Source organism: Oryza brachyantha, chromosome 7 (genome assembly GCF_000231095.2).
Source record: "Oryza brachyantha chromosome 7, ObraRS2, whole genome shotgun sequence".
Taxonomy (NCBI): Eukaryota; Viridiplantae; Streptophyta; class Magnoliopsida; order Poales; family Poaceae; genus Oryza; species Oryza brachyantha.
In genome coordinates, this window is record NC_023169.2 from 11,564,023 (window position 1) to 11,581,634 (window position 17,612).

Consider the following 17,612-nt stretch of genomic DNA (forward strand, 5'->3'; position numbering starts at 1 on the left):
GCAGATTACTTTGTGTGAGCCTTCTGCGTACCGGCTTGTTGCCGATGCGATGAACACCAGCCTGCCATGAGCTCTATCAAGTGATCGCTGGCCTCTGCTTGCGCGTCTAGTCATACCAAGTAACCTTGCAAAGCATGTTTTCTAGGGTCAAGAATGACATAATTAGATCACTTCACTTAATGGCTTTGCATAAATAAAAAATTTGTTACTCCACAAGTAGAATGAGCATTTTTTTTCCCATGCGGGAAGCGGGATCTCTGCGAGAAAATGGACATTATGCCATGTTCAAATAGTGGTTTCGCTAGAATGCCATTCTGAAAACACGTTTCTATAAAATGCCATACTGAGTGAGTGTTTCCAGCCACTTTACCATTTTTTCTAGTTTTTTGATTTTTTCGATTTTTTTGGCTTATCAGCCAGGCGATATGACGAAAATACCCCTAGTTCTAGTTGGATGAAACGTGATGGTCGTCATCTGAGCCAGCGTCTTCTTCCTCCCAGGACAACGACTGAGCACGGGGGCATGGGCACGGGGGCACAGGCAGCGGCTGGGGACACGTTTCATTTAACTAGAACTAGGAGCATTTTCGTCATGCCGCCTGACCGATAAGCTAAAAAAATTGAAAAACTCAAAAAACCAGAAAAAATGGTAAAGTGGCTGGAAACACTCGCTCAATGGGGTATTATAAAGAAACACGTTTTTAAAATGACATTCTAGCGAAACCACTATTTAAACGTGGCAAAATATCCATTTTCTCGATCTCTGCTATTCTAAGGGATCAGACAGCGGGCGAAAATTACAGCCGACCCATTAGCCTCTGCTCTACTCTCGGTAGCTAGAGGCCAGAATTACCCAAAGTCGTAATACAAAGTTTATTTACACTCGGTTGAACGGGATATCAACGCAGCTGTCTGCAAGTCCTAAAAGATGGTTTTGTATTAAACGGTACTACCCAGCTCGTTTCATAAGATGTCTGATTTTTTGTTGCAATGTTTGATCAGTTGTCTTATTTAAAAATTTAGTATAAATATAAAAAAAATAAATCGTGCTTAAAGTTCTTTGATAATAAAGTAAGTCACAATGAAAAAAATAATATTTTCATAATTATTTGAATAAGATAAATAGTCAAACATTGCAAAAAAAATCAAATATCATACATTATAAAACTATAAAACAGAGGAAGTAGTTCCCAAGTATTCACGTATATAACATTTAGAATGCACATTTTCCTGTAACATGTTTTTGCATGGTCAAACCATTTTTTTTAAATGGTGGTTTGTAGTGTGGCGGTAGTAGAGTCCAAGCGGCCACCCAACCTACCTGAGATCACAGTACCACAAATCCTATCAATTATAACAAGCAATCATGACATGCCATAATGTCTTGTCACTGGGGGCGTTACCTTTGAAGGATAGTAGAATGACCCATTGTAGATGAGACATCGTGGATTGATCGGTCACATGTAAGAACTTACCATTGACAAACCTCTATATAGATCGGTCAAAGGTTAAAGCCCATCACCTCTTGTGGGTAAATAAAAACCCATCATAAGTAGTCGGTCACATGTGACATGGAAGTGCAAAAACAAATTACAGGTGAGGCCCTTCCTTTGTGATTGGTTTTGAGCAGCACCCCACACATGTAGTCGGTCACCTCTGACTATCGTTTGCCCTGACAACCCGTTAGAGGTAAATTACCCACACATGTAACATGTACTGACTGCTTTTGGTGATACTGTTTGCAGCTACTCGTGCAAACTCAATCTTGGTCTTAATAAGTCATCACCTTCTTATTGTTAGGACTACCAATCTATAACCCCGCTCCAGTCTAAAAATATTTATCATTTAGAGTAGGTTTTGGTTAAACTTTTAAAATTTCAACGAACAAGTTTATGTTAAAATAAAATTATTATAAAACCTAATAAGCTTATGATATTGTGATAATACTTTTCAAGGAGAATCTATGTATATCATTTTTTTTCTTGTATTTAAACAACGCATTTATTAAGAAATAATCGATACACGGAATTTTAGAAGTTAGACTAATTTTTTTACTAAACAGTAGATATTTTTGACTGATGGGAATATATAACAACTTTTTCCGCTAAAAATCACATGAACCTAATGTCTATTAACTGGTATACAATTTTTTTTAAAAAAAATGTGAAGTCATGTTATTTGACTTTTCTTCAACCCTTGTTATCGAATTATAAAGCAAATCTAACGGTTCAAATCTATCGACGCAACCTTCGTGAAACCGTCATCGATAACCCATACAAAAATCCATGGCCTTAAACCCACTATGGCTCTACCGATAATGATTCTAGATGGGCTCCCGATACCGTTCCAAAGATTGGCTGCATTTCCGCTATTCTACATATGGTGCTACTCCTGTCAGCTTCTTTACGGTATGCACGTAATATTGTGTCCCTTGTCTGCTCTTTAGGGCATTCACAGTGCAAGTGGTCTCATTAAGTGGTTTGAAATGCCATGTGGCTGCTACGTAAGCTTCAGGCTATAGTCTAAAAAGAATCTATAACAATACAGAGTGGTCTCATGAGTGCCCCTAACTTTTCATGGCAGCTCTCCTCTTTTTCTATTTAGCCCTTATATTATTTGTATCTTCATATAGGTCTAAAGTTTACAGGAAAACACTAGCCCCAACAAATTAATAACACATATGCACAACAAATTAATCGCTGCCACCAACCCGGCTCCAGAGTGGAGCACTGTAAATGGCCTTTAGTTCAAAAGGCCTCAACGAATGGTCTATGGTGTAGATTTTAAGACCACTTGATTTAAAATGCTCTGTATCCTAATGCGGGCCTATGGTGCAACTTTTCTCTCTCTACTTTTCATTCCAAACAATTCTCTCTCCCTCCACAATTCACGGGCACCTTCCTCCCGACTCTCTCCTTCCCACCAACTGAGGCGGCAACTCCCGTCTCTCTCCTTCCCACCGGCGCTGGTGACAGATGGAGGCGGGCGCTCAGGGCGGCCACGGCAGCTGCCTACGGAGGGGGCGGTGGATCTCATGCTAGCACTATAGCAAGGCGCGGGGCTAGCAACGAGCGACCGCAACCAACAAAGGTGGCGGCTCCCGTCTCTCTCCTTCCCACCGATGGCAGCGACAAACAAAGGTGGATGCTTAGGACAGCCGTGGTGGTGAAGGCCGACAGAGCTCGGAGCGACCACATCCAGAGAGGCCGGCGAGCTTCTCCACCACCATCGTCTCTCTGGGTGTCGGGCTCTTGGGACGGGCTCGGTGGACGACAGACGACAACCTTCAATGGCGGATGACCCATCGACCGGGGCAACGAACGGCGGACAATAGTAGGACTGCGCCTCTCCAGCCACAGCACCTCTTCTTTCACCAACCAATGGATATTCGGGTATGCTCCACCATCTCATAGCATCTTCAACAGCTCCTCCGTTCCTCTCCAAGCCAAAATTTAGCAATTTTGAACACAAATCACATTCCAACAGCCTATTCATCCCACTCTCCAAGCTATCTGGGTGACCAAATGCCTCCCCTCACTGGCCACATTTGGCCAGTCTACTCCACTTGCCAAACATGAGCCCCACACGTAGGCCCACTTTTCGACCCAGTCCTAGCCTCCCAGGCCGCCAGATCCAGCAGGCACAAGTCACCGACGACACCGAGCAGCGGCCGTCGCCGAGCAAGGCGCCATCGCTAACGATGCCAAGAAGCCGCCGTCGCCGAGCGGCATCCGGACGGCCGTTGCCACCGGCGCCCCCTCCCCGCGCCGAGCCGCACCGCTCGCACCAGCGCCGCACGCCCCTCCCCTCGGCCTAGCCGCGCCGCCTTCGGCCTCCTCGCGGCCGGCCGCGCCGCCCCGCGCCGCACCGCCCTTCGTCGCCGAGCAGCCACCGCTGGGAAGCCGCCGTCGCCTAGCAGTCACCGTCGCCGCCAGATCCGTGGCGGCCGCCGCCGCCGTGCCCTTCCCTGCGCAGCCTCCTTCCGCCTTCCCGCGCCGCCGCCCACTCCGCCGCCCTCCGGCGCGCGCTGCGCCGCTGCCCCGGCGCTCCCTGTGCCGCCGCCTGCCTCACCGGTGGGAGGAGGAAGAGGAAAGAGAAAGAAAGTGAAAAAACGAAAGAGAGAGAGGGAGAGGGAGAGAAAAAAAAAAAAACTGAAAGGTGAGGTCCTAACGTCATAGACTTAGAATAGAGATGATAGATGGATAGACTGTTAGATTAAAAAATAAATTTGAGTCACCAAATGAGATGGGGAGTGGCTAAATATGTATTTGAAGAGTCTAATTTGGACTGTCTGTTGGAGATGCTCTTACCAGCGCTTGGCAAGACCACACCTTGCTCCACTGCGTTGCTCAATGGGTGTCTTTGCCATTTCTCTGATTAGGAAACCGGAGCTTGCAAAGGGCACGAGCATCCTCCTCAAACTAACCAGCCCTACATGGTAAGTTAAAACTGCTCACCAAGTAGTAGCACCTCAAACCACGCAGCCTTACATTGTCTCTCCTACATGTCGGAATGGCTACTACATGGTAAGTTAAAACTGCTCACCAAGTAGGAGCACCTCAAACCACGCAGCCTTACATTGAATGGCTACTACATGGTAAGTTAAAACTGCTCACCAAGTAGGAGCACCTCAAACCACGCAGCCTTACATTGTCTCTCCTACATGTCGGAATGGCTACTACATGGTAAGTTAAAACTGCTCACCAAGTAGGAGCACCTCAAACCACGCAGCCTTACATTGTCTCTCCTACATGTCGGAATGGCTACTACATGGTAAGTTAAAACTGCTCACCAAGTAGGAGCACCTCAAACCACGCAGCCTTACATTGTCTCTCCTACATTTCGGAATGGCTCTTACATGGAGCACTGTTAATGCCCTTATTCATGGTCTTTTGTGTTCTTTCTACGTGCATGTATTCATGTTAGTTATTAGCAACCTTGAAACATTCTTTTCTTCTCAAGTGCTTATCCAATCTCTGATCTGATTTAACCATTACGTTTGTCGTAATTAACTTATTATAACAAGATCTCACATGATTATATTATAATAAAATAAATAATATATGTCTTGTCTATGTTTTCTTGTGTTAAATCAAAATGTTATGATAGTTTTTAGTAGGTATTTTATTATGTTTCATGGCTAATACCGAGGCATAATAATCAGATCTGAAATAGTACTATTGAGATTTTTTTTGATGTTTCATCAATATATTTTCAATGTTTATTTATGTTAACTCGAAATATTGCAGTGACTTTTTTTATTATGTTTGTTTTTTTGTCTTTGATTTGATGGATAATACATATTGCTTCAATATACAAAATTCAACGTTTCATATTGAAAAAAAATGATATTTTATACTATGATTTTATTGTTTTCATCATTTTATGAGTCGAAACATTTTTAGTGAACAATAATACGTTTTTTTCATATGTAACAAAACACAAATCGAGTGGCATCCCAAACACAAACATGTGAGATTTTGTTATAAAGAATTAATTATCAAATATAACTCTTTGGCATGCAGCATGGTTCCATCCATGCATACATAGCAACAGTAATAGTGACCCATAGACACATAGGTGGTGATGTTTAGGTGTTTTGTGGAAAAAGCAATATATTTACAAATTAAAAATAAGTTATGAATAAAAACTTTATGTACATATTTTTAGCGATCTGAAAACAAGTTAGAAAAATAAATTTTGGTATAAAAATCCTAAGAATTAAGAATAAAATTTAATTTTAAAACTGAAAATTTAAATTTTAGCTTAAACTTAAGCAAAGAGACGGAGCGATAGACTGCCAACCAACAGTATGGATAAGCGTCCGACCAGACGTTCGATCCGTAGTCGGAGTACTGAGGCTGTGCCCGAGCCCCACTCGCGCGCGGTCCGTGTCCGAGTCCAAGTCGGAGTACGTGTCGCCGTAGTAACGCGGCGCTATAAATCCTCGTCACCACCACCGAAACCCAGCCGGTCCCAACAGCTTAGCATTCCTCACTAGCTACCAGCTTCGCCAAATCCACATATATAGGAGATCGACCTCGCGATCATGTACGGCTGCGCCGACGTCGTCCGCTACTGCCAAGGTTGCCAGCGCGACACGTCCATGGTGCTCGACCACGCCACCGGCGACGCCGTCTGCATCGACTGCGTGCTCGTGCTCGGCGGCGCCGGCGCCGACGCGTGCTCCCAGCCGCGGTGGCGCGCCGGCTCCGCCAGAGACAGCGTGAAGGGTGGCGAGGAGGTGGTCGCAGCCGCTGACGCTGACGGTGGCGCCATTGCGTTGCCCGTCACCCCGCCCGCTGACGCTGGCTCGGCGGCTCCATCGAAGACGACGCGTGCCGCCGCGGTGCCGAAGATGCGCGGCGCCCTCCCGGACATGAGCAAGGTGCTCGCCGAGGGGTTTGACGCCATCGCCAGCATGGCGCGCCGGCTCTGGCTGCCGGACGTTGTCAGCTACCGCGCGAAGGAGGTGCTGAGGAAGCTGGAGGAGGCCAGGGCGTGGCCCAAGGGACGGGGCAGCAGAGACGCTCTCTACGCGGCGTGCCTCCACACCGCGTGCCGCGCTGAGGGCTCGCCGCGGACGCTCAAGGAGCTGGCCGCGGTGACGCCCGACTCCGCGGCGACGAAGAGAGATATCGGCAGGTTCATCAACGCGATCAAGAGGCACCACCTGGGGCAGCAGGAGGAGGCCAGCCGGGATCACGTAGACACGAGGAGCGGCGGCGGAGTGGTGGTGCGCGCCGGTGACTACCTGCTCCGCTACGGGGAAGCGGTCGGGATGAGCGACCACGAGGTGGCCGCGGCGCGAAGCGCGGCGAGAAGGCTGGACGAGAGCCTCGACGTGCGGCGCAACCCGCAGTCCATCGCGGCCGCCATCATCTACATGGCCGTGCAGCGCTCCGGCGACGGCAGGGGCAAGAGCGTCCGCGAGGTGTCCGCCGCCACCGGCGTCAGTGAATCCACCATCAAGGACGCGCACAGGGACCTGTGCCCGCACGCCGCCCTGCTCTTCCCCTGAAGGCCTGAACACACGCGCTCTACTAATTTACTCTTTCTTTTTGTTTGTTTGACTGTGCATGTGTGTTGTTGATTACTGTTGTCTCACAACCCTTACTACTAATTCTGAGAGCATGTAATACTATTTTTAAACTGAAATCATGTGCGTTTTCAGCAAGTATAGTCGTCAGGTTGACTATGGTCATCTCATCTTGGCCACTTTTGTTACTTGGTTGTATATCTGCTTCTTTCTATGTATTACTTAAATAGTCAAAAAAAATTAGTAAGATATATTAATATAATACATATCACTCGGCAAACATAAAAGTTCAAATTCGACTGTGCAACAAAATAATTGTTCCTATTTAACCTTTTGTTATGAATTGTATAAATCAAATTTGAATTTGCATGTGTGTAGAGTGATAGATCTCACATTAATCCATATTATCTATATTTTCCAATTATATATATATATATATATTTAAATGATATGCAATAAAGGTGTGGGTGTCCAACCATTGAATGAAAAACTACCTCTTGATCGTTTGTAACATATCACATATGTGACGAATAAATAACATGAGCAATTATTGTTTAAACGACTAATATGATTAAAAGAAGTTTGTTCTACGAATAATTGGTAAATTTGAAGCTATAATAAGCCGATGAAGCAAGGAGAAAGAAGATCACGCTAAGTGGTGAGAAATACGCACCATATGTAGCTGTTGCATGGGCTACGGTTGTGCTAAAAGGGAAACAAAATGTTCGTGCTCGAACATACCGAAAGTTAGTGCGTCACTACTTTGGTTTAATTTGGTGATTAATGACAAATTTAATTATACTATATTAATATTTTCATGAGTATCTATTCGTGTAGTCTTATTTGGATATAGAAGTAGAGATGGTGAGATGTATGTAGTAAATTTGTATTGTTCTAGATTTAATTATCTCTCATATGGGTTTAAGATATAGAATGAACTTCTTTTGTATCTTCTATGATATATGTCCATATGTTTATCTTTGTATTCATATATATATTGGAAGTTCCGGTAAGGAGCAGATTTGGTTCTATTGCCTATGTTAAGAAAAATAATGGAATTTCTGATAGTTTCGACAGAATTTCCAATATGAGTGTATCTCTAAAGCCAATGCGCTCACCCTCATTCCCTTACCTTAGTGGTGCCTATTTGTGAGAGGGATTTGAGAAGAGTACAGAGTTGGATTGGGAATTTGAGAGTTAGTGAGTTTCACTACATTCCTTTGAGCACTTGACTTCATAGCAAGAAAATCGTTATTTTGTTTATTGCTCTTGGAGATTAAGATCTCCTAGACGGCTAGAAGTTGCCGTTGAGCATCCAAGATTATGTTGTGCCACAGGAAGTTTGAGAAGTTGCCACTGCAAGGAAAGAAATCAAGAGTAAAATCGAGAAGTGTATTTGTGCAACGTTGTGAGGAAAAGGGTTGAAAAAGACCTGATCTTTGTGGCACCTGAACGGAGACTAGGATCGGTGGATCCGAACCTGGGTTAATCAAATCATGGATCCCTTTCTTGGTTTGCTCGCTATTGATCTATTTCATATCAACTTGAGGTTGTTTTTGTACGCTCTACTTATATACTTAGTTTACCTGGTTGGTAACCCTATATCTTGATGGCATTTCTTGTTAGTCACATGTGATTCACATTCATATTGCCTGTGATAGATAGAGCTTGACATAATTTGCTTGCAAGTGTGGATTGTCTAAGTCAAATGTCTCTGATATGTATATTGGAATCCGATATGATCCGATATTCTGGTCTGCTCAGCTTCCGCTTTCAACCCCCTCTAGGTGAAATCAAGGTCCTTTCACATACTTGAGAGAATAGAGGACAGGAGAACCAAATACTGTCCTTCTTATGGTTTTCAGATAAACATGTTGATAGTTGAAGGATGTTTTGGAGACACTCTTGGACCATGATTTGACCAATAAGCATCAACAACATTATCCATATTTTGTTTCTGAATTAACTCTCATGTACGGAGAATTTTGACATATTTTTCTCTAGTTGTGTGAAGAAAGTGGCTCCTTGGTGGCTTCGACTGATATCCACCATGTGTAATCAGAGCTATTTATTCATCCACGATGGACAACTTTGACGTGTTTGTTTTGAATTCAAAACGGCTGTGCTATTTGGACAACAATCTTGGCAACAATGGCGGTCTGGTGGAGAGCCTCATTTCATCACCTATTATGGGCTAGCTCCGTTAAGAGCTGTTTTTTTCCTTATTTTTATCATGTCTAGATTTTTACTCTTGCTTATATAAAATAAAACTGCCACTTGTTCTACTGGTTTGGTTTCAAAATACATGCCATTGTAGGCTAGCATAAAAGATTTTGTAATCTACATGTACTTAATTCATATTAAAGTGTAAATAGCTAATAAATAATAAAGAGTAATTATTTTAGAGTACATAATTACTGTTGTCTAATTAGAAATATTTCAGAAAATATTTAAACTAAAGTAGCAATTGTAAAAAAAATCACATCTGAAAATCAACAATGCCTGCAAAATTATGCTTCTTACCATCTAATTAGAGAAATTTTATGGTTTTAAAGAAAGCAAGAGGTACTAAATATTTTATATGTGTAAAATTTTGGTAACTCGGTTTATTTAGTAACCATAAGTAGTAAGTTTCCATATTAGAAAAATGATATATCAAGCCATGAGATGATAAATTTCTCATCTAACATTATTCCCGCTGGGTCGCGTGGGTCCATGAACGCCCTGCAATTAACGTATCCAATAGGTTGCATCACACACTATACAATTGAATTCTGCAGGCCTGTGCATTTTGCTTAGACTCACAACTCACGAGCCAACCAATTAAATTCAATAATAAATAATGAGAAATCCAGTGCTTTAAGAAAAAAGAGAAGCGTGTGCACCCCTAACAGATAGGCACGGTGAGTTCTAAAGTATCTGGCCAATTTATTAAAAAGGATTTCTCGGCAATTTTGCTACCAAATAACAAAACTCATGTTCGTCCAGGAGTGTAAGTTAACTAAACTCTCTCGTTTTTTATGCGCACGCTTTCCGAACTGCTAAACGCAAAATTTTCTACAAGAAAGTTGTTTTAAAAATCATATTAATCTATTTTATATTTTTTAATAATTAATAATTAATTAATTATGTATTAATCTATTACACGTTTTTCATGCCTGGGTAACTTAACTTACCACCTTAAAAACGCGGCCTCGGACTATCCAATGTTGCTCCTCATACAATTCTAATAAATTAACAAAATGGATACGAGAAAAAGGTACTTGTCTGCAGCATTATATCATATACACCCTCCGTAAAAAAAGAACCTAGTACCGAATATCACACATGCTACTATGAGAAATCTGGACAGAGATATGCGTGGTACTGCATGGCATATCCAACACTAGGTTAACATTTTATATAACGGTGGGAGTAAGACTATCAATAATCTAGTAGGATGCTGATCTTAAGCCACTTGTTGTGAACTTAATATTGTCTGAATGGTTAAATTCATAACAATAATTAACCATCGAAAATTCATACTGACAATTCGTTATCCTACAAATATTTCGCTGGAGAACTTAATCCTAAGAAAACACTAAATCAGTTTACCCCTTAGCTAAAGAATATGGCTCATTTTACGTCACAACAATTAATGGGAGGACCAGGGTAGCATATAAAGATATTAGGAGGGTCATCACTTGGCTTTTTCGGTGGAAAAAGCAAAACGGTGTATTAGTAAAAAAATAATTTGTGAATAAAACTTTTATATATGTGTTCATGGAGATCTAAAAGAAAATACTGAAAATAAACTATAATGAAAACCCTAAAAATTAAGTTTAAATTTATGATTAAAAATTCAAATTCATTCGTTAGCGACGGATATCTTGAGATTTGTTTTAAGAAAATCAGAGCACTTGAATATTCAGATGCTTGCCCATGCATTGGTGTGGGCTACCTTCCTGGTTTTATATTGTTCTATTTTTTATTTGATATCATTAATTTTCGTCGTATTTTTTACAAGTATATAAAATTATAAGTTATGCTTATGATAAACTAATGCATAATTATGTAATTTTTTAATAAGACAAACGATTCAATGTAGATCTGAAATTAAATGACGTCAAAAAAAAAAGAGTGGAGGGAGCATAATTTCTTGTTTTGAGCTGAGCAAGCTTTTTATAACGTGCAGATGTACGTATATTCCACTATCTATAAACTGTTGAGGTAGAACCAAAAGGAAAAAGAAAAAAAAAAACCCCCGCCTTCTCTGTTTTCCGAGTGAATTTTAAACTCTGATTAAGGATGGTATTAGGATAAGGGAAATACTAGCGTCTATAGCTCCGGCGTGCCTGTTATTTCAAGGGTTAATTAGATACATGCTATTATAAATTTATCAGTTTTAAAATATATCATTACAATTCGACTAAATGTGAAGATGCCATTATAATTTTAGAACTATTTTAGATATGTCATTTTTAGACCAAATTACCCTTTACACATGCCAAGGGCACAGTAAACAACAGATTAGCAATATGGTCCAAAAAAATAGGTATGGAGTGACATATTTCTAATAGTTCTGAAATTATAATGACATCCTTACAATTAGTTGAATTATAATGGTATATTTTAAAGCTAGCAAATTTATAATAGCATGGATCTAATTAATCCTTATTTCAAATACTACGTACCTAGCTCTACATTAGTTGCAGAAATACGGACACACAACGCAGCAGCAGCACACCACATATCTCATTTCGAAAGCACAGAGGACTGCCAGTTTAATTTTGAGCTCATTACGTTGGCAAGTGACAAATCCAGAACAAAAATTACCGATATTCCTATACATAACATAACACATATAATATTCTTATTTTCAATAAATGATATAATTAATATATAGACTAAAATAACTAATATTATAATTCTACCCGGGTCCGGTGACCCCGGGTAGCACGACGTAGGCACGCCCAGGCACCCGAGACGATACAAACTGAAACTGATGAACTTTTTACCCGATTCGTGCATACTAATACGCCTTCAGTCATGTATATGTTTTTTTTTTTGAAATCCTCGTCCAGCCAAAGTAATTATTTTTTCGAAAGATATAAATTAACGAGCTTGACCCTAATGTTTTGGGCAAATAAAAACTGAGCACATGCATCCAAGTTTACTAAAACCAGCACTTTCATATCATTAGGCTCATGTAAAACAAATTATTTAGACGAGGTAATTAAGTGATCGAGTTATGTCTTTTTATCTGAAATATCAAACGAATTTGGTTTGTATGAGAAAATATAATCCATGCTCTGCTAAGCAGCCAGCACTAGTTTGATGCGAACAGCGGCCGTCGAGACCTGAGAGCGCTCATAGCAATTGCAGTTTTACAACTTCCATGTAATCCAATCAGCAAGAAGCAGAGCATCGAAAAGATGCAAAGACTTCCAAGTCCATGCAAGATACCATGCATAATAGTAGAGCTGTAGAGGACACATTCTTATGATATGAATTCACATTAATTCCCAATCATAAATTCGTGTATACATCGCATAGAGATTAAGCATTCTTGCGACAACAATAATCCTGTACAACTCAACCAAGATTAATCGAGGAAAATCCAGCTAAAAACACTAATAATTGCAGTGCCTGCATGGCTGCATCATTACAGACTTGCAGTGCCTTCCACTGTCTTGCTAAATGAAACTAGCTAGAGCCTCCTGCTCTCTTTCGCTCCTCGTCCATCAGCAGTCGCAGAGATTCCATTTCCCGGCGACGGTCGCCGGTCTCGCGCCGCCCTTGTCCGCCGACTTGAAGCATCGTGGCGCGGCGGCTTTGGTAGTTACGGTGGAAGCGGCGGACGGCGCGGCCGGCGGTATCACCTTAACTTTGTCCGTGGCAACGCGGACGGGGCGGAATGGATCGTCGAGCGGGAACTTCACCTTGTAGACGACGTCGAGGAAGCCGTCCTCCTCGTCGGAGACGACGACCGCGTCGAGGCTGAGCACGAGGTGGGTCCCCGAGCAGACCTCCCCGACACGAGTGCGCACGCTCACCTGCGTGCCCTTCTTGATCATCGGCAGCTTGGCGGCGGCGGCGGCGGCTGATGGCGTGGGGCGTCTCGAAGGGACGGGAGCCGGCAGGGCCAAGACGATGGAGCGCTCGTCGGCGGATGAAGGCAGGACGACGCGCGCCCCGGGAGCCGCGGCGGCGCTGCATGGCGCGGGCGCCGGTGATTTCGTCGGCGGCGACGAGGAGGAGGAGGGATGGTGTGGAGCGGTGGCCGACTTCTTCGCGACACGTCCCGTGGGCGCGAGCTCCTTCCTCCTCCTCCTGGTCTCCATCTCGCGGCGGAGCCTTCTGATGCCGGCGGATTGCACCATCATGGAAGGCATGGCGTGGCGCGGTGGAAACTGTGGATCGATCAGTGGCCGCGCTTGCTCCGGCACTTGGCAAATCGAAGAGCGCGCAAGTGCGAAGGAGAAGCGAGGTGATGGGAGTAGTACCTAGGTGCGTTGGTGAAGAGATGATGAGTTGAGACGCGCGACAGTTTATAGCCCGCGGTCTCGACTCTCCCAGATCGAGTCGGAGTCGGAGTCGGAGTCACTTCTTTCCCGCCATCTCTCTCTGCTCGCAGACGCTCTCTGCATCGATCACGCCTTCTCACGCATCCTAAAGCACATTATACATAATTACATACCTCTAAAATGGAGTAGTGCTGTTGTAATATTTTGGTCCATGTCTCTCTACGTATACTCCTGTATTCCAGAAAGACGCACCTCATTCATCAACGATTTAGTGCATCGTTGAATCAGGCATCATTATAGAAATTTAATATAACCATAACGTGAATTACACCTTTTTTTTTAAAATGTCAACAAAGCTTCTCAATGCAGGCTAGATCAGATTTCCTTTGTGTACCAGGCTTTTAGTAGTGTATTGAAATAATTCGTCATGAAACCAATGTAATTAGTTTATCATTGTTTCTTTCTTATCATGTGCTCTTTGCCGAATCTAAGCGTGCCGGGGTGGGCCATGCACCCCTATTGGGCCGTCTAACACCCATCTCCCGGTGGATGTGCTAAAGCCCAACATTCGGAAAATAAAGACGACGCAACCGCTTCTCCCTGAAGCCTCGTCCATTCGAATTTCAACACGATGCAGTCGAAGCGTACTGGATTGAGATCATCTTGAGTAAAGTCAGATGAACAACGAGCACCTCATCCTCACTGTCCAACGTTATTTATGAGCTTATATGTCAGTCTCTTGGTCCAGTGACTATGAATAACGTTCCTCCTTTCAATTCAAAGTTGGATCTGCTCTTGGTCGTAGTATAATATCTCTGGTCAAAATCAGTTAAAATGAGTAAAAGAAGTCCCTTCATACCCTAGCTCTTACACTCATTCTTCCTGATAAGGGTCTTCCTTCCCCCAGCTTATGCCGGCCATGCAACAATATCATGACACAACTACACGCCGTCACGCGCACCCAGCTCCCAGAAGTTTCTGTTGGGAGACACAGACAAAAACGAAAATTACATTTACATATTGCATTTAGGCCGCATTCGTTTGTCCCTCGTAAATTAACTTACCCCTTGTTTTTCATACGCACGCTTTTCGATCTACTAAACTGTGTATTTTTTATTTTTACAAAAGTTTTATATAAGAAAGTTATTTAAAAAAATCATATTAATCTATTTTATATTTTTTAATAATTAATAATTAATTATGTATTAATCTATTGCTATGTTTTTCGTGTCAGAGATAAGTTAATTTATCCCCTCAAGCCAAAGCGGCCTTAATCTATCTCCTGCGAAACGGCCCAATAGATTTTTCTCACAACTGTTTAAATGAGACACATGTGAATTATAGTACTCTTGTCAAATAGGTGCAAGTGCCTTGTTTTGGTTATTTGGTTTTTCTAGAATGTTTTTGTTTTTTGATAAAAAGAATACTCATAGGGGGTGATTATTTGGTTTTTCTAAAAAACAAACAACATATTTACGAATGAAGAATAGTAAATAAAACATTTATATACATGTTCTACTTCTTTATGATCTAAAAATAAAGACTAAAAATAAACTAAGATAAAAAATTCTAAAATCAATTCAAAATATTGAAAATTTAAATTTTGACTTATAAGCATTTCAGAAACGAAAAGACGAGGGTGATAATATATTTCAGGTCTTACTTGTGTTTCTCATTCAACAATACTGCACAATATATATCCATAGTACCGCGTAGGTCCAAGGGGTAATCGTTTGGCCATATATTTATAAATAAAAAATAATTTATGAATAAAACTTTTATATATGTTCTTAGCGATCTAAAAGAAAATAATAAAATATAAAATATAATAAAAGACTCAAAATGAATCTAAATTTAACATTAAAAATTCAATTTTTTATTTATAAGTATAACAAAACGAAATGACGAGACTACAAAATATTGTGCATTGTAGTCACACTTTTGGAGTCGGTCGCTAATGATTTTTTTACCTACTTTGCATGGCATCAAGGCATGCTACTACTAGGCATCATGGTTAATTTACTTGTTAAGTGCTTCATGCTTTATGTGTTTCTACACGGTCTATGCATGTACGTTTTGCTTATTTCATTTCATAGATGATTTTGTTTGCCCCTTATTGAGTTTCACTTCATTCCGTATGGGACTACACTAGATGCAGAGACCTTAATTGAAATCATCTTTCTTATTCAGAAAAAAAAATACATTTACACACGTCACATAGACAGAGAAGCCCTTCTTAATTACCATGATACAATTAGCTTAGGAGCAATTTTACCATTCTTTACAAGATACCAGAACATATCATAGTTTTTTATGTAAAATTTTGATAGCTCTTAATATCTTATATACTAGAAGTATCAAATTTTACGTAAAAAACAATTCTATCTCATGGTATCTCTTTAAAGATAAAAAAATGCTCTTAGCTTATTGTTTCGCATTCTTATGACAAGAATCTTGTACACAAAACTCAAACAAGAATCGATCATATCGCCTATCTACCACCTACATGCCTCCTCCTACATCGCAGTGCCTTGATTCCACTACCTAATACATGCTTAAGACCACTGACCACCTCATGCCATCGAGCCACATGAACACCCGAGAACTTGCCCAGATCTTGAGCTGCCAAATGTATGGTTCTCGAGATGCTTCCCATCATCCTGCCAGCCCGAGCGCGCACGCTCGCCTGCACGCCCTTCTTTTTCTTGTTCGGTTTCCCGTCGCCGGCGCCGGCCGCCGACGTCGCGGGGCGGCGCCGCGACGGCGCCACGGGCACGGCGGCGGGCCGCTCGTGGGTCCGTGTCGTCGTCTTCAGCGACGCGGCGCCGTGGACCGGGCAGGGCGGCGGCGGGAGGGGCGCGCCGTGGACCGGGCAGGGCTGCGGCGGGAGGGGCGCCGCGAGCTCCGGCCTGCTCCTGTTGCTCCTCCTTCTCCTACTCATCTCGATCTCTTGGCTGATCCTCCGTCTGCCGGCGCATGTCGCCATCATGTAAGGCATGCACGTTGCCTGTGGTATCGGGCGGGTACGTCCGATCGGCTCGCGCGCGATCGATCGCCGCCGCCGCCGCCGGCGCCCCGCGCGCGCCTGGTTAATTTGGATCGAAACAGCGTCAGCGAGAGAAATCGAAGGAAGAGGTGCGGTGCTGCAAGAGGGAGGCGATTGAGAGATACTAGCAATGGCGGCCGCGATATATAGCTACAGGCGCCGCCGTGTACGTTGGCGTGCTCGAGCAACGGAGTCCGAGTCTGAGTGGGAGGCGCGCGGCGGAGCGCCGAAAGCAGCACTTAGGCCGGGCCGGGCCGGGCCGGCAGAACAGATTCAAGATGGGCTGAGACGACACCATACTACTTACCAGGCCGAGGCCCAAAACTGCGAAACGGCTCTCGCAATGCTGTCTCGTCATTGGATACGTTGATTTTGCCTTTTTCATACCGAAGCTTAACGAGTGGTCTCTTCCGCCGGTAGCATTATACCGTCACAATCGATCTGGACCGTCGGTTTGCAAGGGTTGCAAATTTCCCAATTTACTAGCCCAGTGATTATAGGTAATATTAGTACTTAGAATTTTGCCAATTCTTCGTAATATGTTTTATCTATTCTTTCCATTCCACGTTATCAGAGTTTCTTTCATTGCGTAGATTCATTTACGCGCTAATAAATCTAAACATATAGATAAAATATATACATTTATACATGAATGAATTTAGATAAAACTAAAAAGTCTTATAATATAAAACTGATTGACTATATTTTATCTATTCTTTATACGAGGTTTTTACGGATCGTTGCCTAGGAGATACTCAGTGCCACATCCTTCTACATTAATGTGGCACATCCTTAGCGGGTCTGGTGCTTAATAATTTCTTGTTCATGTGAGTACATCTGATCATCCAAAAAACTACGTCTAGCTAATCAATGAGCTTGGAGAATACAGCTGTGGAGACGACGAAAATTTGATAAAGGTCAAACTCCTTACCTAAGCGAAAACAGATCAAAACCACGTCGTTCCTACTTACTCCTTTCTTTTCTTACATATGATCATCAAACTGAATAATATTCGCTTATG

At 42.5% G+C, this 17,612-nt stretch overlaps 2 protein-coding genes across 2 annotated transcripts; one reads left to right on the forward strand and one right to left on the reverse strand.

Moving 5' to 3' along the window:
• Nucleotides 1–6,049: 6,049 nt before the first annotated feature.
• On the forward strand, nucleotides 6,050–7,021 carry LOC102705830 (transcription initiation factor IIB-like). Its single transcript, XM_006658530.1, has one exon. It carries the CDS (start codon nucleotides 6,050–6,052, stop codon nucleotides 7,019–7,021), a length of 972 nt encoding a protein of 323 aa, XP_006658593.1.
• A 5,573-nt stretch (nucleotides 7,022–12,594) lies between these two features.
• LOC121054883 lies at nucleotides 12,595–13,413 on the reverse strand. The gene is made up of 2 exons (XM_040525711.1): nucleotides 13,287–13,413; nucleotides 12,595–13,202 (listed from the first exon to the last, which is right to left on the reverse strand). The coding sequence occupies exons 1-2, from the start codon at nucleotides 13,411–13,413 to the stop codon at nucleotides 12,763–12,765; spliced, it is 567 nt and encodes a 188-aa protein (XP_040381645.1). The 3' UTR covers nucleotides 12,595–12,762.
• Nucleotides 13,414–17,612: the final 4,199 nt, after the last annotated feature.